The sequence below is a fragment of the Chaetodon auriga genome, chromosome 8 (genome assembly GCF_051107435.1).
Source record: "Chaetodon auriga isolate fChaAug3 chromosome 8, fChaAug3.hap1, whole genome shotgun sequence".
NCBI classification, from domain to species: domain Eukaryota; kingdom Metazoa; phylum Chordata; class Actinopteri; order Chaetodontiformes; family Chaetodontidae; genus Chaetodon; species Chaetodon auriga.
In genome coordinates this window covers 27,848,626-27,873,030 of record NC_135081.1, presented here as the reverse complement: position 1 = coordinate 27,873,030, position 24,405 = coordinate 27,848,626, and the positions used below count along the sequence as shown (strand labels likewise).

Genomic DNA, 24,405 nt, shown 5'->3' with positions numbered 1-24,405 from the left:
GATTCTTGCGGTGGCTGCTCCTCTGATTGGACCGCGCGCTGATGACGTTTACTTCTTCGTGTATTACTTGTGTTTCGAGCGCGTTAACTTTGCATTACTGCCCCCTGCAGTTGATACTGTGTACGTGGCCGTCTTGTGTCTGAGCAGATCATGAACTAACCTGAACTAAAACGGAAACTCGTGCTGTTAATAAATGAGACTTCAAATGAAACAGAACGCAAACGCTCAATGCTGTAACAAAGATCTTTTAAAGCCAAATAAATAAAAAACCAAGCCGGTTCTGGTCTTCAAAAGGTATTCAAAATAAAATACCTTTGTGTCTCACCTCTCCAGACTGCCACTACGTTTTTAGAGGTTTAAAAAGCTATAGCTCTCTAAATGTGATGTGACTTTATGTACTTTCTTTGTCAACAAAGTTTAAAAAAAAAAAAAAAAACTGAACTGAAACAGTTTTAACTCCTGTGGTCACGTCTGGTCTCTGGCTGAATTCAAGTCTAATCACGTCTCTCGACTTCTCTAAAATCACTTTGCTTTTCATGTGAACAGCAAAGGTTCATCGAACAGGTCTGGTCCTTCAGCATCATCCAGCTGATGAGGAGAAAGCCAGAAAACAGGAGTCTGAAGGGACCAGCTGACAGAAAGACGCCGTTACTCTGGATTTAACCAAACTGAGGAGGATGTCGTCAAATCCCAAACGAGGAGAGGAAGAGGAGAAGACGGGAGCGAAGAGGAGCACAGTGTTGTTTCTCGTTTCAGCCACTAGATGGACACAAACTTCACTGATGGACAAAGAAGCCGCAGCTGGAGCAGAAGCAGATGTGAAAATCAGACGAAAAACTCTTAATCATTGTGACCACATTTCCCACCATTTTCACAATGTTTCCAAACCAATCGATCGATCGATCGATGGAGAAAATGATCAGCAGATTGATCCAGAATGAAAAGAATCATTAGTTTGAGTTAAAACGAACAACAGAAACATCCTGCTGAGACATGAATGAGACCAGAGACAAGAGGACAACAGACACAGGAGACACTTAACTGCACTGCAGTACTTTTACTTTCAATACTTGAAGTACATTTTCCTGATTATACTTACATACTTAAATAACATCATCAATGCTGGACTTTTACTGTAACAGAGTATTTTTTACCGTGTGGTATCAGTACTTTTACTTCAGTAAAGGACCTGAATACTCCCTGTACCACTGGACCCTCATCCACCTCCTCCCCGCCCCTCTGTGTCATTAATCACCTGTCACACCTCCTCCTCCTCCTCCTCCTCCTCCTCCTCCTCTCCGCTCCCGACCCGCAGACAGCAGCGGGGCTTCAGGAGCAGCCTCCTCCGGCGGACCTCTGCGCTCGTGCGGACTCTTCTTCTGCATTTTAGCGCACGTGTAACTTTCTCCTCCTTTCTGTCATCATGTGATCGTTTCTAGAAAAAAGATTTTACTGGATTTTACTTCGCACTCGTGAGAACGTGGAGTTAAACCAAGATGATGAAGATCTTCAGTTAAAGCAGGTAAGATTCACCTGGTTTCACCTCCTGTCAGCTCAGACCCGCAGAGCTCTGGATGATCATTTCAGGATGATCTTTTGCTGAACTTGTGGTTTGTTTTAAATACAGATGGCTGCAAATCACAGTGATGAGTATGAAGCCCGCTAATCTTCATCAGCGCTGCCGCGAGCAGAAATCAGTCCAATGAGAACTGAATTCATTTTATCTGATGGAGAAAAAATCAAGTAAATTGAACTTAATATATTTTACAAATTAACAACAGTCCTTGAAGTAGTGTTGAGATGTAACTGAGTACATTTACTCACGTAAGATACCTGAGAAGAAATTCAAAGTTCTTGTACTTTACTCGAGTATTTCCAATTTAAGTGACTTTCTACTTCTACTCCACTTCATCTCAGACACAAATATTCTACTTTTTACTCCACTGCATCTGTCAGCTTTAGTTACTCTCCGTTTTTCATGTCCTTCCTGTCCAGTGAAAAGCTCGTATCTCCAGCTGTGTTGGATGTTTGTGCTGAACTGAAGGATGAAGTTTTCCTTTATGAAATTTATAAAACTCTCGTCCTTCTTCAGCTAAATAACTCTTTTAAAGGCCATTTTAGAGACCATTTCACTGCACTATGACTTCTTTTACTTTCATACTTTAAGTACATTTTGCTGATAATACTTCAGTAAGATTTTGAATGCAGGAATGTTACGTGTCGTTGAGCACTTTCACAGTGTGGTATCAGTACTTTTACTTCAATAAAGGATGTGAATACTCGTTCCACCGCAGAAAACAGGACAGGATGAGCGTTTTCTGAAAAGAATAATGAAATATTTATTACACATCAAACATGTTCGGAAAAACCTCAGACTCAGAGATAATTTGGCACAAAAGAGATTTTTTAAACATTAATCATATCAAATATTTAAGCTGAATACACTTTAATAACGAGTAATCTAATTGGATCAAAACACACTTCCAGCTCTGACCTTCCACTGGGACACATGCACAGTTTGTTTCACGCATGACGTTCATTTCACACATTTAATCTATTCTGGGTGTGTGCAGGTTTTTGTCCACACACACACACACACACACACACACACACACACACACACACACACAGATTTATCTACACTTGGACTAAAAGCACGTCTCATCAGGACAGACACTCCGTTCGGTTGTTATGACCTCTCAAACTGAATGTAATTTCCTGAAATGGAGTCAAACTGCTCTCAGTTAATTTCCCCAGATTCCACTGAAGAATTCCACACTTTAAAGGTTTTTGACATCGAACAGCACAGATCATTCTCTGCGCCTCAGGGACTCCGCGGTCCCACGTCTAATTTTACCGGAGCTGAGGTGAAAATCGAGGCTGTGTCACCTCATGAAGACGCGTCTGGACGGACATCCCTGACTTTTATTGCCTTTATCAGGAGGTTCAGCGCAGAGGCAGAGGCAGAGGAAGAGCAGGTGTGTCCTGCAACAGAAGAAGGAGAGATCCAGAACACCGAGCACATGGAAACACACTGAGCTGTCATCCCTCTTCTGTCCCCTCACTTCCTGTCCACTGTCTAATGAAGGCAAAATACCCCCAAAGTAAACTGTAAACACAGCGAAGCCACTGAGGTGGATGTGTTCACGAAGCAGCACGATGACGACGACGATGTTTACTCAGGATGCATTCAGTCCTCCATCACAGTACTTACTTGTGTTAAACAGAAGGAAACAGACTTTAATAGTAAAGATTCTGTTGGCCAACGTCGCGTCTGTACGCTCTGCTGCTGCTGGTCACTGATGCTTGTTAACGCCGTTCACGTCAGGCAGGGGCCCGTTTCACACCATGTTCATATTTTCACACGTCAGAATCAAACCCGGCACAACAGCTGCTGCGTATTTCATGTTTTGGAGTAACTGATTTAAACAAACAAGCTGGCGTCCACACGGCAGCTGCAGACTCTGGGCCCCTGACAGCAGCCCACACGGGGCCCCGACAGAATGAATGTGTACAACCTCAGGGTTCTCCAGGGCCCCTCCATCACACCTCAGTCTCTGCTCAATGGCCTCATGTAATATTCAGAGCGTAAGAATTAGTGAGAGGACGGCGTTAGACAGAAGCACCGTGGAACGGGAGGGAATGATCACAGGAATAGTAGCATTAGATCTATTAATTAGGTAAGCCGGATAAAATATTTAAATATTGCAGCAGCCAGAGATCTGCGAGAAGTAGGACACTGCCAGCGGCGTCATCGCTCTCACTTCTACTCTACGCTTCTCTTTCTCCTTTCATGCATCTGTCTTTGAACTTCCTCTTTTGTCTTTTTCCTTTTGTCCGTCCTTCATTTCCTCCTTTATTCTCTTTGATTCATTCTTTCTGTGCTGTCTTAAATCATCAAATCAGCCCCGGACCTCCAACTCCAGCGACAGGAGTACTGCAAAACTACCACTGCTACTACAAGAAGACATGTAAAGAGTAAAAACGGACATTTCAAATAGATGTACTGCGGCTGTCTTCACTAAGATGACAGACACAATGGAACCAATCAGAGCTCTCCAATGTGTTCCACTTGTGTGACACATGACACGTATTTCTGTTTTCAGAATGAAAGCGAAGCTGAACGCGCTCATCGTCACTTCGACGCTCATATTTCTTCAGTTCAACTCAGTTTTATTTACATACCACCAAATCTTAACAGAGCTTATCTCAGGGGACTTTTCATACACAGCAGGTCGAGACTGAACTCTGTAATATCATTAACAGAGCCAACAATTCCCACCACGAGTAAGAGCTTGAAGCTCTGGCTTCAGCAAGCGTAAATAAGGCGGCCGTCTGGGAGTGCAGTCTTCTTGTGGGGTCATAGGTTTGTATGCACTCTTTAAGATATGATGAGATAAGATGTGCCTGATTTTTGCAATACAAAGGGAGCTGAAGGACATCTCGATCAAAGATAACCTCCAGACTCCCTGCAGTGGAGCTGCAGCCCGGGATAATACCGTCCAGAGGAGTAAAATCATCAGATATTTTGTTTTTCAGAGGTGTTTGGAGCAAAGTACTGTAACTTGAGTTTTATCTGAGTTTAACAGCAGAAAATTACAGTTTATGTCCTGAACTCGAGCTGGAAGCTCAGCTAAAGGATTGGTTTCATCTGGCTTGACCAATAGATATAACGGAGTATCATCTGCATAACAGTGAAACCTTATGGAGTGGTTCCTAATAATGCTGCCTAAAGGAAGCACATACAGGGTGAACAGTATTGGTCCAAGCGCAGAATGTGGAACTCGGAGACTTTGACAGAATCCTGGTTAACGTGTACAAACTCCAGGTCGACAGTTTGAGACGAGCTGGGGAAGGAGATGGAAGATCTACACCTAAAGACACAGATGTTTTATCTCAGGAGCTGATGGAAAAGAACAAAAAAGGAGAAATTTTGGCTTGAATTCATCAGGTAGACACAAACCCGACTCTTCTTCTGCCCCCTTGTGGTCAAACAACCAATTAACACAGCTTTAATGTTCCCTGGATTCACAGCTTAAACTCTGCTCATGACATAAATTCATCTTTTTGCTCTGACTCCTCCATCAGCTCCTCCCTCCACGCTCCTCTACCATGAGCCTCTGCTCCACCTCGGTGGCGGGGGCGGAGCTCTACAGTGAGAGCGCCTCCCCCGTGTCTCTGGAGTCCAGCGTTTTCTTCAGTGAGACGACGGCGTCTTGCCTCAGAGACCCGCTCGACTTCTTCATCATCAATGTTGGAGGAAGTCGCTACGTGCTGTCGCAGGAGCTGCTGGCGTCGTACCCGGAGACCCGGCTGGGGAAGCTTGCCTGCTGCAGCCGAGACTCGGCGCTGGAGCTCTGCGACGACGCCGACTTCCTGGAGAACGAGTTCTTCTTTGACCGAAGCTCACAAACCTTCCAGTAGGTGGCGCCTTTTTCTCCTCCCTGAGGCATGCATGATATCCCGTAGAGATAATAACACCATAACATACGATGTTAAACACCTCAAGTCCAGAAAAAAATGTATTGAGTTTAATCCCACAGGCAGCCTGAGGCAGTCTTCCTGAGGCAGAAAGGTTTGTGTTGTGCTGGAGCAGAACTAGTTCGGTTGAGGGTAAGGAAGACGAGACATTTACAGTAAATACGTAAAGGAGCACATTTTCAGTCCTGGAAGACGTTCATGGTGTTCATGTCTGCAGCTGGCCAATCACAGCATGAAGTGGCGTGAATGTCAGAGTTTAGGTTTCAGGAAGTTTCAGGAAAGGTTGGATCCAGATGAGCTCCAGGCTGAACATCTGTAAATAACAAAAACACATCAGGACTGTGTTCAGCTGATGCTTCCAGTGTGTCTTTGCCTCCAGTCAAACATTTGTTTGGTTCACAGCAGCACCTGATGTTCAAACCGGAGGTCGTCTTCACAGGTGAGCCGTCAGATCTCGTTAACGATGAAGTCCTGATGGCCTTGAAACTGTGACGGCTGTTCTCTCATGCAGCTCTCCACCCAAAATGAACTTTAAACTCTGGGCTCAGTCAGAGAGCATCGCAGCCATGAGAAGACATGTCTTTCTTTCTTTTTCTGTTATTTCAAATTCTGAATATCTGCTTTCATTTACACGTAAAAATGTGTGTATGCAGGTTTTACATTTAACAACATTTGGTAGATCCTGAGTGTTTAACCCCTCACATTTCTTTGCATTTACACCTGCTGTTAATACACCTTCCTGTATCTCAGCTCTGCCCACATGATTGGATCTGAAAAGGCAGAGCTGGAGGAAAACGCAAAGAATCACTGCGATGGGTCATGTGACAAGCAAAGACATCTGTTGATTGTCAGTAGCTTTGCTGCTGATGTTCCTCACGCTGTAAGAGGGAATTCAGAGGCAGTGGACAAACTTAGCACTGATGTGAGTTTGGTCGCTGCCGTCTTGCAGGAGGTCTCTGGAGAGTCTCTTGAAGTAGAGCTGCTCTTTGAACTGGACCAGTTGAGTGAATGTTGATTTTACTTTGTCGTTTCCATTTCTGATTCTCTCTCCTCATTCACCCAAAGACGAGAGAGACGCAGCAGATCGTGGAGATGAACCACCCTGAGATGTACAGTTATGAAACTTCACTTCTGTAAAGCTCGACTTCTTCTGGTATCTGTGCTGACAGAATGCTACCTGTCTCTGCTGACAGGTATGTGATGAACTACTACCAGACGGGTCACCTGCACGTGAGGGAGGAGCTGTGTGAGATCTCCTTCCTGCAGGAGATCGAATACTGGGGCATCGACGAGCTTCGCATCAACCCCTGCTGCCGGGAGCGTTACTACCGCCGCAAGGAGCAGAAGGAGACCCTTGACATAGAGCGGGAGTTCGAGGCCGAGGACGATGACGAGGACTTCGTGGGGGCCGCCTGCCCGGCTCTTCGCCGCCGCCTTTGGGACCTGCTGGAGAAACCAGAATCATCACGCGCTGCTCGCACCTTCGGCTCGCTCTCCATCTTCTTCGTGGTGTTATCGGTCATCAACATGGTGCTCATCTCTCTGGACCTAGGGGAGGACTTCGGCGTGAGCGGCTTCGGGATCGGAGCGCCGATGCTGTTCGACGCCCTGGAGTACGTCTGCGTGATGTGGTTCACAGGTGAGCTGACCCTTCGCTTTCTCTGCGTGAGGGATAAGTGCCGCTTCAGTCGAAGTATTCCCAACGTGATCGACCTGCTGGCCATCCTGCCGTTCTACGTGACGCTGGTGGTGGAGAACCTCCACGGAGGAAGTACAGAGCTGGAGAACATGGGCCGCGTGGTGCAGGTCCTCCGGCTCCTGAGGTCGCTCCGCATGCTGAAGCTGGGACGACACTCAACAGGTAAACACCTGGAAACAGCTGTCTATGTTTATGTGTCGTTTAATGCTTCAACGATAAGAACTGTGTCCTCTTCTAAAGCAAAGTGCACCCAAATGAGCTCTTTTTCTTTGCTGTTGAACTAAAGAAAATTCTTAACTTTCCTGTCTAACCTTGAAGAACGTCCACAGAGGATGAACCACTCACCTGCCAAGACATCCCAGTTTTAATAATGAACACGTCTTTTCAATGGAGAGAGCATGTTGTGAAGAAGCATCTCTTTCCCATTTAAAGAAAAACGGCTCATTTCTTTCTTTCTAATTCAAATAAACATCGATGCAAAAGAATCAAATGTGAAAACAGGCTCTGCTTTAGGCTCACGTCTACAACCAAGAACAAGCTGGAGAGATGGTCGTTTTGAAAATGGACGCCAAAAGATCCTGATAAAACCCGTAGAAGCAGCCGTGTCTGAGCAGGTGAGACGCTTGCTCAAGGGCACATGATCAGCGAATGAAAGAGACTTTTTCATGCAGTTTCCCTCCACACGTGTTTCCGGGGATTTCAAGTACATGATGCGAACAGCCAGAGAGAGAAAAGACAGTGAAATTCTCCTCGGTGAGAAGCTGCTGCTGCGAGATTACAGCGCGAGGTTATCTGAGGACGACGAAGACGAGAAGAAAAATGGATTCACACTTTGGCAAATTCCTTCAGAAGATGGAGGGAGGAGAGAGGATGTGTGTGTGTGTGTGTGTGTGTGTGTGTGTGTGTGTGTGTGTGTGTGTGTGTGTGTATTTGTGTGTCAGACCGGGACGTACGAGCGCTTTGATCTGCGCGATTTTGGGAAGCATGATGATCCCTGGACTCAGCTCATGAATAATGAATGATGAAAGAGAACACGGAGGGAGGAAGAAGAGGAGAAGATGGGAGTTATGTTCACACACAGAAGCTTCAGCAGCATCAGGCTTTACTCATCACAACACCAGCACGACAACACGTATGTGGGATTATCACATGGGATGAGCTGAATTCTTGGTATTATAATTGAGATGAGCTGTTAATTCATATTTTCTGCAGGACTCTTCTTTTACCAGATGTGGACATTTTTGATGAAGCTCATTTATCAAAACACACCGTAGTTTAGAGGGTTTAATCTTAAACTGGAGTAAAGTAAGTGTGGCAGCTGAGGACAGTCACATGACAAACACCTGATGAACGATTTCACACCCACACAGGTTAAAAATGATGAAAATATATTTTTAGGACACGGTCACATAAGCTGTTAGATTTTTTGTAATTTAATGACAATCATGAAAATCATGTCTCATAATACCAAATACTTGTCTCATTTGTCCAGGTGAAGTCCCACCTGTGAGCTCTGATTCTCACCTGTCGAATGAATATCAGATCACAACAACGAATTCTGCAGCTCTCGTTTACAACCTGCACATTTCTTTATACCTTCTGTTTAATAACTGATGAGACAGAGAGTTTTATGGATGCAGAGATTATCCCAGCAGAGACGGGACGAACCGTCACACCGTTCAAATCCATGAAAACAGTATTTATTTTGAAACGTGTGTCATGATAGAGGATGAAAAGTCCTTTTATTCCTTCCTCTTTGCATGCGGAGTGAAAGCAGCTGCACTATAAGCTGCTTTGCTCTGATTCACTTTCTTAAATCTTTGCAAATGTAAAGCAGCAGCTTCCTCCAGCTGCAGCAAACGCTGTTTGACTGCAGCGCTGAGGAGAAGCCTCTTTACCAGCTCCCTCCTTTTTCTCTCAGAGGAGACGAGCGAGATGACAAGTGGTTGTGGGGGTGAACGGCAGCTCTGTCATGTGGGTGTATTTATACATTTGCTGTTTCGTCTTCCTGCCGCTCGTTATTTTCTCGTGGCTGAACGTCTTCAGTGCTCAGACTCAGCGCTGAACTCAGGCTGTCAGTCACCGACGATGGAGAGAAACTACAAATCAAAGAGCTTCTTTCCAAAATGAGATATTCAGACAAACTGTGAAAGAAAACTCTGTCACCTAATAATGAATGACTACAAAAAGAAAATGGGGACATTTGAATGAAAACTTTAATTCTGGAATCACATTTTTCTTTTCCTACAGTTGTGCATGTGGATAAATGATAATTCTAAATTAATAACTATAATCATATAATTATACAGAACATTTAGACATACACCAATGAGCTACATCCTGAATCATGTGAAAACGCTCTGGCTTTGGTGAAATCTGTTCTCTGAAATCTGCTTTCAAACGTGCATCCATCCCCTCTGAGAAGCATCGAGCGTCTGCAGGATTTCAAGCACTTCACACTGTAAAGTGACGGTTTGATCTAAACGTGCTGCTCATCCTCTCCATCTTTCAGGATAACGCTGAAGGTCTCCTGTCTCCATCAGCGTCCCCTGCAGGGTGCAGCGTTCAGCACTTCCACCGTTTATTGTTTTTATCTTCTGAGCAGTTTGTCGTTTGTCCTGCAGTTCTTTTCCTGCTGGCAGGAGGAACGTCGATCTTCTGATGCATCGCTTTGACTCAAAGCTCTGCAGGATGGAAGGTTTCTGTGATGTGTTGCTAAAATATTCTCTGTCCTCGTTTCTGTCCAGGCCTCAAGTCTCTGGGGATGACCATTGCTCAGTGCTACGAGGAGGTCGGCCTCCTGCTCCTCTTCCTCGGTGTCGGTATCTCCATCTTCGCCACGGTGGTCTTCACTCTGGAGTTCGACCATCCGGCCACCACCTTCACCAGCGTGCCGGCCGCTTGGTGGTGGGCGACCACCTCCATGACCACGGTCGGCTACGGAGACATCCGACCCGACACGGCCCTGGGGAAGGTGCTGGCCTTCCTCTGCATCCTGTCGGGGATCCTGATCCTGGCGCTGCCCATCGCCATCATCAACGAGCGCTTCTCCGCCTGCTACTTCACCCTGAAGATGAAGGAGGCGGCGATGCGGCACGGCGAGATGCTGAAGAGGCTGGCCCGCGGCTCCGTGGGGGGGTCGAGCGTGGGAGGAGGCGTGAACCTGAGGGACGCCTACGCCCGGAGCGTCATGGAGATGCTGAGGCTGCACGGGCGAGAGAGGGTGAGCACCCGGAGCAGCGGAGGAGAGGAACTGTGGTGGTAAACCAGGAGACTCCGACTGGAACCAGGAGACTCCGACTGGAACCAGGAGACTCCGACTGGAACCAGGAGACTCAGACTGGAACCAGGAGACTCAGACTGGTCCAGACCTGATGGTTAAAGTGACAGACTTGAAGAGGGCTGATGTCCCTGACCCCTGTGAGGGTCAGAGGTCAGAGGTGAAAGCACCTGTACATTTCACCTGAGATTACACACGTCTGACGGGAATCATCATAACGGAAACCATCTGAAATAAAGCTGCAATGATGAATTGATTAACTGATATGTTGATTGATAGAAAATTAATCTGCATATATTTTGATAATCGATTAATTTCATGTAAAAATCTCTTCAGTAAAAAGAAGAAGTGGACTCACACATGCACCTGCACTGTAACTCAAGATGTAATAGTACATTAGTTTAACAAAAGTATTTTTGGATTTGAACTGAAACAATTAGCTGAAGAATCAATCTAGAAGAATTAATCAATCAATCAGTGTCAATCAACAGTTTCGGTAATCAAATAATCGTTTATGGAGGAAACATCTCGACGTGTTCTGGCTCCAGCTTCTCAAATGTGAGAGTTTGCTAAATTTCGCAGCTTTATATAATTGAAAACTAATTATTTTCAGAGAAAACAAACTTTATTGACCTCATCTGTTGTGGTAGATTATGTGTTCTGAACGATTCGTCTGGATTTACTGATCATCTGTGGACTTTCTGTCTTTCTGCATCACAAATGAGGTTCAAACAGCTGCGTTTTTTGCGTCAGCGATGCAGCGTAGCAGCAGCATTAACACGAGTCAAGACAGCGATAAGAAAGTGCTAGTTGACCAGATTCAGCAGGTAAAATGTAACTTTAATTTAATGAAAAGAAATAAACATACTGTACATTATTCTGACATGAGACTACTGGCACACTGAGCTTTAGGCCTGTTTCAGACTTAGTCTACGATCATACATGTCCGTGCTGTAAGTAAGTAAATCCATCACAAACTGTCACATCAGCAGATCTGGATAGTTGTATTGTCTGACTGAAGCGCTCGTTGCAGCAATATGATGTTTAGTTTTTAGAGATGTTTTTAGTATCAGATCTGCAAACCTGCACAATGTTCACTGACGATGGCACTAACAAGTGCAGGCAGCACGTTTTCATGGATATAGTTACCTGCTTGACTTTCATCCGTTCATCATCTGAGTGACTGAAACAGTCAGAAGTGACCTGAGATTCATTTTTCCACCAGTGACACACAGCAATAACGTTTCCTCCAGTACAAACGGAGCGTTCAGGTCCCGCTTTGACGAGCGCAGACGCAGCATGCACTGATAAGTGTTGTATAGAAGTCAGCAGGAACCCTCAGGCTGTTCTCCGGTCACGGTACCTTGGTGCTTCTGCCCGTTCTGTTATCGCTCTGTGACTCAGTCATGCAATAAAGGACTTCCTCCTGCAGGTCTGAGTGCTCTTTTCAAATACCACAGCGATGCCTGAAGGCCTGAATAGAAACGCTGACCTGAGAGCAGCTGCCAGGATCCTTTCTGCTCTCTAACGGTCTCGTTTGGAGATGAGCTGCCGAGCGTAGATTTGACATCAGGTATTTATCACATCATCACGTCATCACAGCTCATATTCAGAAGCTTTTTTTAAAAGAAAAAATGTAATTTGGATAAAGAAACTTCATATTTTAACATCATAACGGGCGGCTTCATGGTGACCGCTCCTGGTCTGCCGCGGAGGAAGGACGACCAGGATGGGTTAAAGGCGGAAGATAAATTTCACCAGTGCATGGCGTGTGTGGGCATGATGCATGTATCTGTGTATCTGTGTGACGAATAAAGGGGACTGTCCCTCTGATTCTTCTATTAAGATCAATCTGTATACAATTTAGACATATAGAGTAAGTTTAGGCTACTGTCCCCCAAAAAAGGGTCGTAATATGTCAAGAATAAAATCATAATTCTTGGAGAAAATTTTGTAATAATTAAAAAAAACTATTTATATTATTTCCAGAATTAAGTCATGATTTTACCTAAAAAAGTTTCTTAAATAAAGGTTTAATGCAGAGTGTCACAACTACATGAGAAAAAGGTTTAATTTTAATGAATTTAAAGAAAAAAGTTATTTTTTAACAGTGAACCTCATGTTCAGTGGTGTCAAACTGTAAAAATCTGGTATCGTTATAGAAATAATAAAGAATATTAAATGTCCAGACCTGACAAATGGGACTGTTACGGTCCCCACACCATACTGACTCCAAGAACACACACACAAACTGTAGATTTTCATCACTTTACATAGACTTACATTCATTTCCTGTAGACTTACCCCAACCATGACCACTACTTGGCTAATCCTAACCCTTACTTTAACTTAAGCCTAACCTGCACTTAAACCTTAGCCTTAACTTAAACCTTAGCCTTAACTTAAACCTTAGCCTTAACTAAACCAAACCTTAACCTTAGCCTAACCTTAACCCCAGTCTTCATCCTAAAATTGAATGATTGACATCATGGGGACCTGCATTGAGCATTAAGGCAAGTTCTCAGTGGCAAAAGGGTGATTTACATGGATGTGAGAGGCAACAAAGAGAAACTGGACGATGATACAGAGATTTATGTCCCCACAATGAGTAATACATGGGTCACACTCACACACACACACACACACACACACACACACACACACACACACACACAAAGCCCAGTGACAGTATCCACACACACACAGTAATGTCACACTCTATTGGAGCAGACAGGTTGAATCTGACTGATGAGCACAAACTGGTTTCTGCACTTTTAATGAGAATGGAGAGATGACTGCCTCACACACACACACACACACACACACACACACACACACACACACGCACACACACACGCACACACACTCACTGGTGTTTGTGTCGGTGAGCCGGTCTCGTCTGTTTTCAGCCTCGTTAACATGGATTTGCCGCAGACGCCTCTCGTGTGGCCTTCAGGTGTCGTCTGATGGGGAAAGGTTGGACGAGCAGCGACAGCCTCCATCCAGCAGGACGTCTCTGCTCTCAGCTGTCTGTGTTTGTGTGTGTTGGTCATTACGTAACACAACCTTTTCATGTGCACTTTTAATGTGACCTGAAGCTCCGGGCAGCACCTCGTCTTCGTCCTGCTCTGCACTCGACACTCTTTTCATTTCACTCTCTGATTTCAGGCTGACGCCCAGGAGACTTTAACACATCTGTCAAGTCGGTGAAAAAAAAGAAAAACTAAAGCCATCTCCTGATTTTCACTCTGTTCTTCCAGTTTTTGGAGATAAAAAAATTAATATCCCAATGCAGCGAGCAGTAATCAGAGACTGTGTGGTCGAGTTTAATCACTTCCTGTATGGACTGGCGTGACGTTTGCCTCGTTTTGGCCCTGCCCACTCCTCCAGCGCCGCCATGACGTTCGCCTTAGAGGTGCTCAGTGCAGCTTCTCACAGCTGTTAGATGGACTGTCATGAAATTTGCTTTAGAAATCGATGTTCTGCTCTGTTTGTTGATAATTTGTCCAATACTTTAATTTATTATCAAATGCCTGCAGAGCTCATTACAAAGTGGTCGGAGAAGTCTGTAATTAGCAAACGTTAGTATGCTAACATGCTAAACTAAGAAGGTGAACATGGTGAGCATTATACTGCCTAGATATTAACATGCTAGCATTGTCATTGTAAGCATGTTAGCATGCTGATATTAGCATTAGCTCAGTATAGCCTCGCACAGCTGTTAGCGTTACGTCAGACGAAGCCTCTTCATTCATAAATGAAAACATCAGACACCAAGAATGTTGCTAAATGTTCGCCTTCACACACCTGAACACCTGTATGATCTGCAGACTGAATGACGGATGAACACATGAACACTGAGCCTCCACAGGACACGAATGAATCTTCACGTTGTCCAAACATCATACATTACTCACATTATGCTAATAAACCGAGCTGTTTCACTGAGGTATCAGGTCTCTTTTTGCTTTCATGTCCAAATGAGGAGACGTGTTTTATGGAAGACGCTAAGCTGGCAGGCAGTCGGCTGTGGGTGTAGATTATTTTACAGCTTCGCTTTCATGTTTTTTCAGCAGAACAGAGATCCACACATTTAAAATATATGTTGTCCTGATGTCTCACTGAATGGATGAAAACTGATCAAAGGCTTTGAATGACGTCTTTCCACATTACGGCTGTGATGCTGTCAGCTGGTCTGGGGATGCTGAGAGGTCTCTGTGCTTTGTGGTGAGTCTGTCTGACATCATGGGCGAGAAAATTCCCTGTTTGTGTCCTAGTTGTAAAAGATGACTCTCAGTTTAATTCATCATAATGAGTCGGAGGAAAGGACCTGCTTTCTGCATTAGAGCGCCTTCATAGATTATCTCAAAAGAACAAAGAGCCACCAGAGACAGCTGCAAAGGAACATATCAAAGTTTTATTTTGTTTCTTCGACTCTTTCTTTGTGTGTAACATGTATGTAAACCTGTGGTTTTACTTGATAATTTAAGATCTTTGAAGGCCTTGAACTGAGTTCCTCTCACCTTTTATTGGGATTTACATCACATTTTAAAGGAAATTTAAAGCATGTAGTACTTTTCAAAGTCTGACCTACAAAGTATCTGAAGCTTCATGAACACAGAGTCCTCTCGTCCTCCTGCTGTCACTGCGGTGAATGTTGTTGATGTCGTTGTTATTGGATGAAAACTTCTTTTTCTCCGTCATTTATGTTCCAGTTTCTTTCCTCGCTGTGCAGCCAGAGGCGCCAAACGGTGAATTCAGGTCAGCTGTGGAGGCAGTCAGGCAGGAAGTCATCTGACGAGGCTTTGGTGAAGGTGCAGTGCACACACACACACACACACACACACACACACACACACACACACACACACACACACACACACACACACACGATGAACTGGGCCTTCATCACTCAGTCAGCCATGATTTTGATTCTCCATCTTACAGATTTAAGATGATTTCTATGTTAAAAAAAGGTCCCAAACCAAAAGGATCAAACGGCAGCTGGACCTGATCACCAAAACACCAAAATGTTCTGGTTGATGGACGACTGAGAGACAAACAGGTAAAAGTCCAAACAGGTAAGCAGATGGCTGGACAGCAGTGGAAGCATTAACGAGCTGTGCACTGAGGGCTGATGGGAAAAGTGGGAACAGGTGTGCAGGCAGGCGGGGGAGGTCAGCTGATGGGGGCGGTGGGAGAGGGGTGTGGCAGGATCTGAACTGAGAGACCTGGGCGACCTGCCGGAGCGTCACACCTGTCAGAGCAGCCGACCTGGTCTTTAAACCGGCAGCGTCTCGTTGATCCGCAGAGGCGGCGGATCAGAGACGCGTCTGTGCCACACGTGAGCCTTCGCCTGTCACAGAGTCTCTTTTTACTCTGGTCCACGCTGAAGCCCATCAATCACAATTTGTTGTGCTTTGAGCTTTACAGGCAAATCTTCTGTCCTACTTAACGCCGTCTCAGCTCAGACGGGCTTGTTATCCCCTCAGGCCTGCTGCGGTTCCCCAGAGAACCTTCTTTTTCCACTGAGTTAGAGCTCGACTCTCCGCTCCATCTCCTCCTGTTCTCTTTTTAGGACAGAAACGGCACAGGACGAGCCTTTGAAAGCATCGACAGTGCAGGGTGAAAACATGACTTCACGTCAGTCAACAGAGGCATTAATCTTCATGTGTTACCTGACGTGTGACAGCAGCGCAGCAGTGTGAAAAGACACACTGGAGAATAAGAATGTGTTAATTAAAGGCTTGAAGGTTAAATAAAGGTTTGAGAAAAGCAATGTGACGGTGAATGTGGTTGTTAATTAAAGTACAGAACGATCAGTTGGCTCAAACAGGCTGGAATCAGACAAAACAGGACTCCAGTTGACAGGAAGGACTTTCACCTTGAAGCTAGTTTAACCTGAACCAGGTCTGAACTCTTCAACAGCCCTTTCAGAGGTGAAGACCTGAAAAACAAAGACAAGGTGTTAGAAAATGACGCTGACAGTCGAAGGCAGTAAAATCTAAACAGTTCAGTGGAGGAATGTCACTCAGTACATTTATACCACTCACACAGTATATTTAAGTCTAATTTAAGTATCTTAAGTGAGTAATTTAAGTCATTTGTGTTGCTAATGTGCTCATCATTTCCAATTTACGGTGTTGTCTGTTGAGCCGAGGAACCAATCAGAATTAAGAAGCAGGAAGGAAGAAAGTACAGCTGAGGCTATCATGCTGATGTCCAGATGGTATAATCTTTAGACAGTTTAGTTTAGCATGTTAGCATGCTAACGTTTGCTAATTACAGATTACCCGGACCGCCTGGTCAGAAACCAAAGCAGTGGATGGAATTTAATTTGGCCTCATGGAGGCACCAGAGCTAAAATCAGAGCTCATCCATTCAGCCTCATGAAATCTGAAATCCAAAGCAGAGTTTGTAAGATATTGTTCATAAATATCAGTTAAAATAGTCGTTAATTGTTATATTCAACTACTGTGACGTGAACATAAACACACTCTGGTGAAGTGAAGGAGAATCTAATGAATCTCAGCCGTCGGGTTAAATATTCACTCAGAGGTTCATTTGAAATCTGTTCAAACAATCTTGGACGTGGATCTTGGAGTCCTCCGGGTTTGAGAGGCGTTCAGGCGCTTTGTTTTTCAGGCCTTCAGATGATCAGAGCCTCTGCTTGTCATAACAGTTTACCTCCGAGCTGTTTTAACGCCGCCGCTGTTTCCTCTTCCTCCTCCTCTGCTGTGATGAAGCCGCTCTGATGAAACTCTGCTGTAAGAGAAGACAGATCCTTCAACGGAGGCGACCTCGACGCCAGCTTCAGTCTGCACCGCTAGAATCACACTTGACCTGAAATACGGAGACGTCTGGTGGATGTTTTAGACTCGATGTGACAAAATGACTGAACTGCAGATCCAACTGTGTACAAATACTCCTTTTACAAGTCCTGCATTTCAAATCCTACACAAGTACATAAGTATTCCCAGCATCATGAGAAGTTCTGGTCCTGCAGTAAAATGTCCCCCGTCGTCCTCTGGTCACTCTGTGTCCTCTGACTCAGTCGTCCCTGTGCGATGACACGTCTTCTGCCGCCGGCGTGTCCCCGCTCCGTCCTCTGCCGGGACTCCTGCTCTGCTTTTAAAACAAGTTTCCTGAATACATTCAGCTCCACGTCTGGGTCTCAGAGGGTCCGTCTGAAAACCAGGAGGCGTTTCTTTGCTTCAGATCAGCGTTGGACGACTTTTGTCTTCAAGGCAGAACCAGAGTCAAGCAGGAACGAGTCCACCTGAGGATCCAGAGTGTTTTTATGCTACAGCATGCACGGCCGAGTATGTGCTGTGTGTACTAATACGTGGATTCATGGTGGTATTAGAAATTGTGTTCCATCACTGAATTTTTGAAGGTTCATTAAGACCGTCAGCAGTTAAAAGTTAAATCCTCGTCTGTCAAAGCTTCCAGGGAGGACGGAGCTCTGAAGTCTTTCGTCCACAGTAACTCCAGACGTCTGTGTCTCCTCTGATGCTCCTTCAGAATACGTGAGGAAGAGGTTTAAAGAGTTTATTGAGCTGAAGGAGGAGAAGGATTTTCTCCAGGCATGAAGGAACTCTTCATCCTTCAGCTCAGCACAAACATTCAACATCAGCACATCTGGAGATACGAGGTTTTCTGAACCTGAAAAGTATCTACTAATTAAAGCTGTCAGATGAGTTTAGTGGAGTATAGAGTACAATATTTTCCTCTGAGATGTAGTTGACTGTAGAATAATATTAAAAAGTATTTCAGCATGAGGAGAGATTTTAAAAGCCACAGCGCTCAGAGGGGCTTCAGTTTTATTCACACGTCAGCCACTCAGAAATAATGACCACACCGGAGCTCGAGCTCAGGGAACGACACCACGCCAGCCTCCTCCGCCTGCATGGATCGCTCCTGCTTTCCCAGAATTCCCAGTCTGGGACTCCTCGTTAGCCCAGTTCTGTTCGGCGAGAAGACGTCGGAGCTGGATGGAGATCGTTCCAAGGACGGAGCTGCAGGTTATTCCCGGCTGTGATGGGAGGTGAAGGGAGAGGAAACGAGGCCAGGCTCACATTGTTCACTTCAAACGTCCTCAGCTCCTCAGGATGTTCATGGTTACAGAGCGAGTCTGGTCCAAAGTGGGTCAGCTTCCACACACACACACACACACACACACACACACACACACACACACACACACACACACACACACACACACACACACACACTCAGAACCTGAAGTGCACAGCTAAAATGCTAATTTGATCCTATTGAATGATTATCATATATCAAACCCATAATTAATCACAGTTCTTGAGCAGAAATGGCCATCCAGTCCAGTTTTTATGGTTATCTCAGTTCTATTTCAGTTCAGCAGGGAAATGACCCAAATGTAAGTGATCACGGCAGAGACAGACAGGGACAGTTCAGCCTTTCATTTATTCATTTATTCACCTCAACAAACGCTTCGCTAACAAGACCGAACACAATAAACCGAGAGTCTACAGCAGAGGAGGAGGCAGGAAAAGGGTTTGTATTAACACGTTACTGCTTAGTTCATTTTAACTGTTCTGTGTTGGACTGAAACTAATGATTCTCCTCATTCTGGATCAATCTGCTGATCAGTTTCTCCATCGATCGTTTGCTTTGGAAACATTGTGAAAATAGTGAGAAATGTGGTGACAAAGAGCCCAAAGTGACGCCTTCACCATGTTTGTTTGGTCCAACCAACAGTCCAAAGCTCCACATGATTCCAGACACATTCAGATCATTGAGATCACTGAGAGGAAAAGCAGCAAATCAAACATGTGAGAAGATCAAACATGAATGATTCCACAGAAGAGATCACTTCAGTGATTATCAGCAGCGTTCAAAGCTCACATGGTTTTCCATTTTCAGCTTCAAGCTTGTTTTTTAGTGCAGCTTCCATCTCCGGCTGTTTGCTCCACCTGCAGCGTGTGAAGGTCTGTTTGCTGTGACAGTGAAGTCATGAGCTTCAGCAGAGCTTCAGCAGAGCTTCAGCAGAGCTCTGGACTCTTGGTTCACTGTCAGACACTGCAAACAGTCTGCAGACAGAGACGCTCGTCATCCTGTCAGGAGGCCTCAGACTGCAGTCAGACTTCACTGTAAGTACGTCACGTATTTAAGCTCCTGTCCAACTGTCCACCGTCAGTCCAACTGTCCCACCGTCAGTCCAACTGTCCCACTGTCAGTCCAACTGTCCCACCGTCAGTCCAACTGTCCCACCGTCAGTCCAACTGTCCACCGTCAGTCCAACTGTCCCACCGTCAGTCCAACTGTCCCACCGTCAGTCCAACTGTCCACCGTCAGTTTGGAGAAGTTTAGTGTGTGAAAATGGAGTCAAACTTCCTTTTACTTGTCTAATGTTGTTGTTCACAGCAGGTGATAAAATGACTGGACACAAAAAGACAGAAACCTGCTGATGAGGGATCAGTTCACTGACTGATTTCATGTTGTGTTCAGGGGCTGTCAGACGTTCTGCAGTCTGTGAGCCGTCTGTGATAATGTTAACAAGTTTGTCAGTGGGAAGTTTATAAAAACTGACAGTACAGCTGAGTTTTGCGTCCTCACTGATGATCAAACTGTCTGTCCTGTTGCCCTCACTGTGGACATCTGATCAGCACTGAGTGGCACCTGAACTCACCACCAGGTGAATCCAGTTAACTGCAGTGAAGAGCAGGTTCGCTGCAGCTGATTGAAGTTAAAGGTGAGGTGGTCAGGGAGTCATCATGGGCTGTGTCTGAGCTCGATCCGCTCTGAAAGCTTCTGTTTCTGTTTGTTTGAAGGGAAAATGAATCATTAATCAACACAATCCATCAGTTTTGATTAGGACAAAACTTCAGATAAAGATGTTTGGCTCTCAGTTTCGTGTCAGCAGTCCTTCATCAGAGTTAGTTTCATTCATTTTCAAGCAGCCGACGCTCTTCTGTTGATTATTCTGGTATTTTAATGGCACTCCAGTCGTCCTCTTCTCTTTCTTCATCTGCTCCATGCAGGATGTGTGTTTAATGTAAATAAAACATCAGCCTGCTGTGATCTGTGAAACAGTGCAGCCACAGCTCGAGCTGTCCGACCTGCACCAGGCGGGGTCCGCCATCAAAGTCCCGCTCCTGGACGAGGAAGAGACGGCCTGTTCAGACGTCCCTGATTCATCTGGTTTTCATCTGTGACTTTTCAGAAACCAGACGTTTCACCTCACAGCTGCTGACAGGAAGCGTCACATTTTCCAGCTGATCCGAGAGGCTTTTCAAAGAGTTTATTTAGCTGAAGGAACACTTCATCCTTCAGTTTAGCACAAACAGTCAGCACATCTGGAGATACGTGTTTTCCACTGGGCAGGCTCGGCGGGTGTTGAGCTCCCCTCTGCAGACCAATCAGGACTGTTTCCACTTGACATTAACGTGACTGGTTCTGTGTGCCTTCAGCAGCAGGCTTCAGCTCCTGCTGTGTTTCACTTTGCACTAAATTAGCCTCCACTGTCAGCGGCGGCCTCGCGTCTGTGTGATCGCATAAACAGCTTCACGGCCTGGAAAGCTCGACCGGACTGATGACGAGCGGCCTGGAAACACAGCCGGCGCTCAGACGATGAATGAGGCTTAATGAGAGCCGCGAAAAGCAAAGACAAGACGATGAAAGCTGGAAAGATTTGAAGCTGTTTGTTTTCCACACAGAAGATGATGAAGAGGCATGTGAGGCTCTGCCTGTCTGTCCGTCTGTCTGTCCGCCTGTCTGTCCACCTGTCTGCCTGTCTGTCTGCCTGTCCGTCTGTCTGTCTGCCTGTCTGCCTGTCTGTCCGTCTGTCTGTCTATCTGCCTGCCTGTCTGTCTGCCTGTCTGTCCATCTGTTTGTCCATCTGCCTGTCTGTCTGTCCACCTGTCTGCCTGTCTGTCTGTCTGCCTGCCTGCCTGCCTGTCTGTCTGTCTGTCTGTCCGTCTGTCTTTTCTGGTCACTGGTGGCACCATCTGAAGTCCAACACAAGTCTTCATCAGAGGACCCAAACAGCTTTCATTTAGAGATAAATTATGAATTTAAATCCTTCATTTAAATACTTTTGTCCAAAGTGGACCTTCAATGTACCGAACCTTCGTCATACTGGACCTTCATGGTACTGGACCTTCATGGTACTGGACCTTCATGGTACTGGACCTTCGTCGTCCTGGTCTCGGTTGGCTTCAGTTTAGGAGCTCTTTGGTAGGTTCAGGGGAGATCAGGGTTTGAGTAAAAATCGTTACTGTTACACACTTGAGGTGAAGTTCGATCATTGTGGAAGTTAAAATAAGTCCACGTTGACTTTCTTGTCTCTCGGGACATGAGCAGCTGTCTCCTGAGTCCAACAATCACATCTGAGAAGCTGAACCATCAAAAGTTTTTATGTGAAGAATGACTCCAACATTATCAAGAGTTCATCGTTCATTTGGACTTTGATCATTTCAGCTGAGTCTGTATGAATGTTCAACTTATCACCAGACATCATATTTTATCAGCTCTTCGTATGTTTTGTGTGCAAAAATCTTAATATGTAAAGTAACTGAAGTAGAACATGTTTGCTCCAGTTAACAGAATTTCATCTGTTTGTGTCCACCTGTGTCTTTCCTCCAAAATCCAGCTCACATTCAGTCTGAACTCACACTAAGAATTTCAGTCAAAGCACCTGAGGAGGAAATCCACCTGTGACACATAATCAAAGAACTGAAATCAAAGGCCGAGAGGAAAATGTCTGACCTGAAACATCTTTCCCATCCAGCCGTTCAGAGTCTGACAGCTGAGACTGAACCAGAGACATCAGGCGAGCTGTCAAAGTGTCCTCTTTGTGTTAAAACTGTCTCTTAGTGTTTCCTCTTCCCCTTTTCCCTCGAGTTGTCTGTCTGTCCCTGTCTGTCCTTGCTGGGCGTGTCTGGCGCTCATCTGGCTCCGCCCTGTCCGCAGCGCACCTGGCGCGTCAGGCTGATTATGGCGCAGGATGAAAGGGAGGCGATTATTGTGAAGAGAAATGTCTTTTGTTCGACTTGACCTCGTCCCTGGTCTGCACACTTCAGTCCTAAAGAAACCGCTTTCAAAGGTTTTACCAAACACTCACACGATGACAGATTCAACGTGATGCTGACGTCATGAAAACATTCAATCACCACGAATGAAACCCAGACATGAAAGTGTGACACCGTGAAGCCCGCAGCAGGAAGCCTGCGTGTCTGAGTCACACGAATATTCAAATCTTTTGGTAAAATGAAGGCACAAACACGTCGGCGCGCCTCGGGCTGTCTCTCCTCTTCAGTCTTAATTTAGCTTCAGCTTTAATCCCTTTTCCTCCTGCTGGTGACATTTTATAATCCAGCATTTCATGCGATGACTAATCAGCAGCAGTTTGGCTGAAATGTTCCTGATCTGAGTTTAAATTAAATCTCAGCTCACTGCTTATTTCACAAACGAAGTGTTTAATGTTTAAAGTTTACAGATCTGAGATTTGGATGATTAACGTGCAGTATTTAGTACTTTATATTTAGACTAAATATTTTTTCAGAGTTCTGTGTTTGTCAGTCATGAAGTCGAATATCTTTAAATTCTGACTTGATTCTCACAATGTTTTGACTCTTCTCAAAATTTGAGTTTAGTCTTTTTCCCCTTAACTTTCATTAAATAATCAGGCTCAGTGTGTGTTTGGACTCTGACGCTCTGAGACAAACATCTGACTGTTATCAGAGAAAAGAATGAAAGAAGCAGTTCTGCGTTTCCAGGAGCCTCAAACTGATCCGCATCACACACTCGGGGTCTGCTGATGTGGACTGAAGGTGTCCTCTGTGTTCTAGTGCCATACCGCCCTCTAGTGGTGCCCTGCAGTCATTACACTGCACAGCGTGAGGAGCTTCATCTGGTCCTGATGTGAAGCAGCTGCTTCATCAGAGGAGAATCATCCATATTTCTATGAACTATGATTTGATGCTGAACTGTTCTGATACTTTGTGTAACATCAATAAAAAAATAATCTAATCCAAAGCAACTAAACAAGTTAAATAAGGGATAAATATTATTATTATGTGATGGTCGTCCACAGCTGGCAGAGTCCCATACAGAGACAGACAGAGACAGAGACAGAGACAGACACAGACACAGACACAGAGACAGACACAGAGACAGACACAGACAGAGACAGACACAGAGACAGAGACAGAGACAGACACAGACACAGACACAGAGACAGACACAGAGACAGACACAGACACAGACAGAGGCAGGGACAGACAGAGACAGACACACAGACACAGAGACAGAGACAGAAGCAGAGACAGACAGACACAGACACAGACACAGAGACAGACACAGAGACAGACACAGACAGAGACAGACACAGAGACAGAGACAGACACAGACACAGAGACAGACACAGAGACAGAGACAGACACAGACACAGACACAGACAGACACAGAGACAGAGACAGACACAGAGACAGACAGAGGCAGGGACAGACAGAGACAGACACAGAGACAGAGACAGAGACAGAGGCAGAGACAGAGACAGACACAGAGACAGACAGAGACAGAGGCAGAGACAGACACAGAGACAGATCACTGAATGGGACTGAATTTATTTACAGTTTGACATAAAGTGTAAGCTCATGAGGATGACATGATCTTGATTGAACCTCAGGGAGGACAGAGACCAACAACAAACAAAACATCTGCCTGGAAAGGAAACAAATACAACCTCAAAGTAAATCAAATCAAAGAAACCAAATGACAGCGACTGACCGTCATAAACAGGAGAAAACACGGTTAAAGAAACAAAAGCATCGACGTGATGAAGACTACCACCTCTTCACCTTTCTGTGCTGCTGCAGTTCAGCTGACCTCGAACTGCTCGACGCCTTCCTTTCTCCCAGTGAAGCGACAGCACCTGGGCCTCACCTGTGTGCTCTGGCACATG

The 24,405-nt window shown here is 45.2% G+C and overlaps 1 protein-coding gene across 1 annotated transcript; it reads left to right on the top strand.

Moving 5' to 3' along the window:
- Positions 1-1,288: 1,288 nt before the first annotated feature.
- On the top strand, positions 1,289-12,253 carry kcnv1 (potassium voltage-gated channel modifier subfamily V member 1). Its single transcript, XM_076736213.1, has 4 exons — positions 1,289-1,522; positions 5,089-5,420; positions 6,675-7,342; positions 9,928-12,253. The coding sequence occupies exons 2-4, from the start codon at positions 5,113-5,115 to the stop codon at positions 10,443-10,445; spliced, it is 1,494 nt and encodes a 497-aa protein (XP_076592328.1). The 5' UTR covers positions 1,289-1,522; positions 5,089-5,112; the 3' UTR covers positions 10,446-12,253.
- Positions 12,254-24,405: the final 12,152 nt, after the last annotated feature.

Coding starts and splice junctions, on each gene's coding strand:
- kcnv1 (XM_076736213.1), top strand. CDS start 5,113: ATGAGCCTCTGCTCCACCTCGGTGGCGGGGGCGGAGCTCTACAGTGAG. Junction 5,421..6,674: donor CGAAGCTCACAAACCTTCCA/GTAGGTGGCGCC, acceptor CTCTGCTGACAG/GTATGTGATGAACTACTACC. Junction 7,343..9,927: donor GCTGGGACGACACTCAACAG/GTAAACACCTGG, acceptor GTTTCTGTCCAG/GCCTCAAGTCTCTGGGGATG.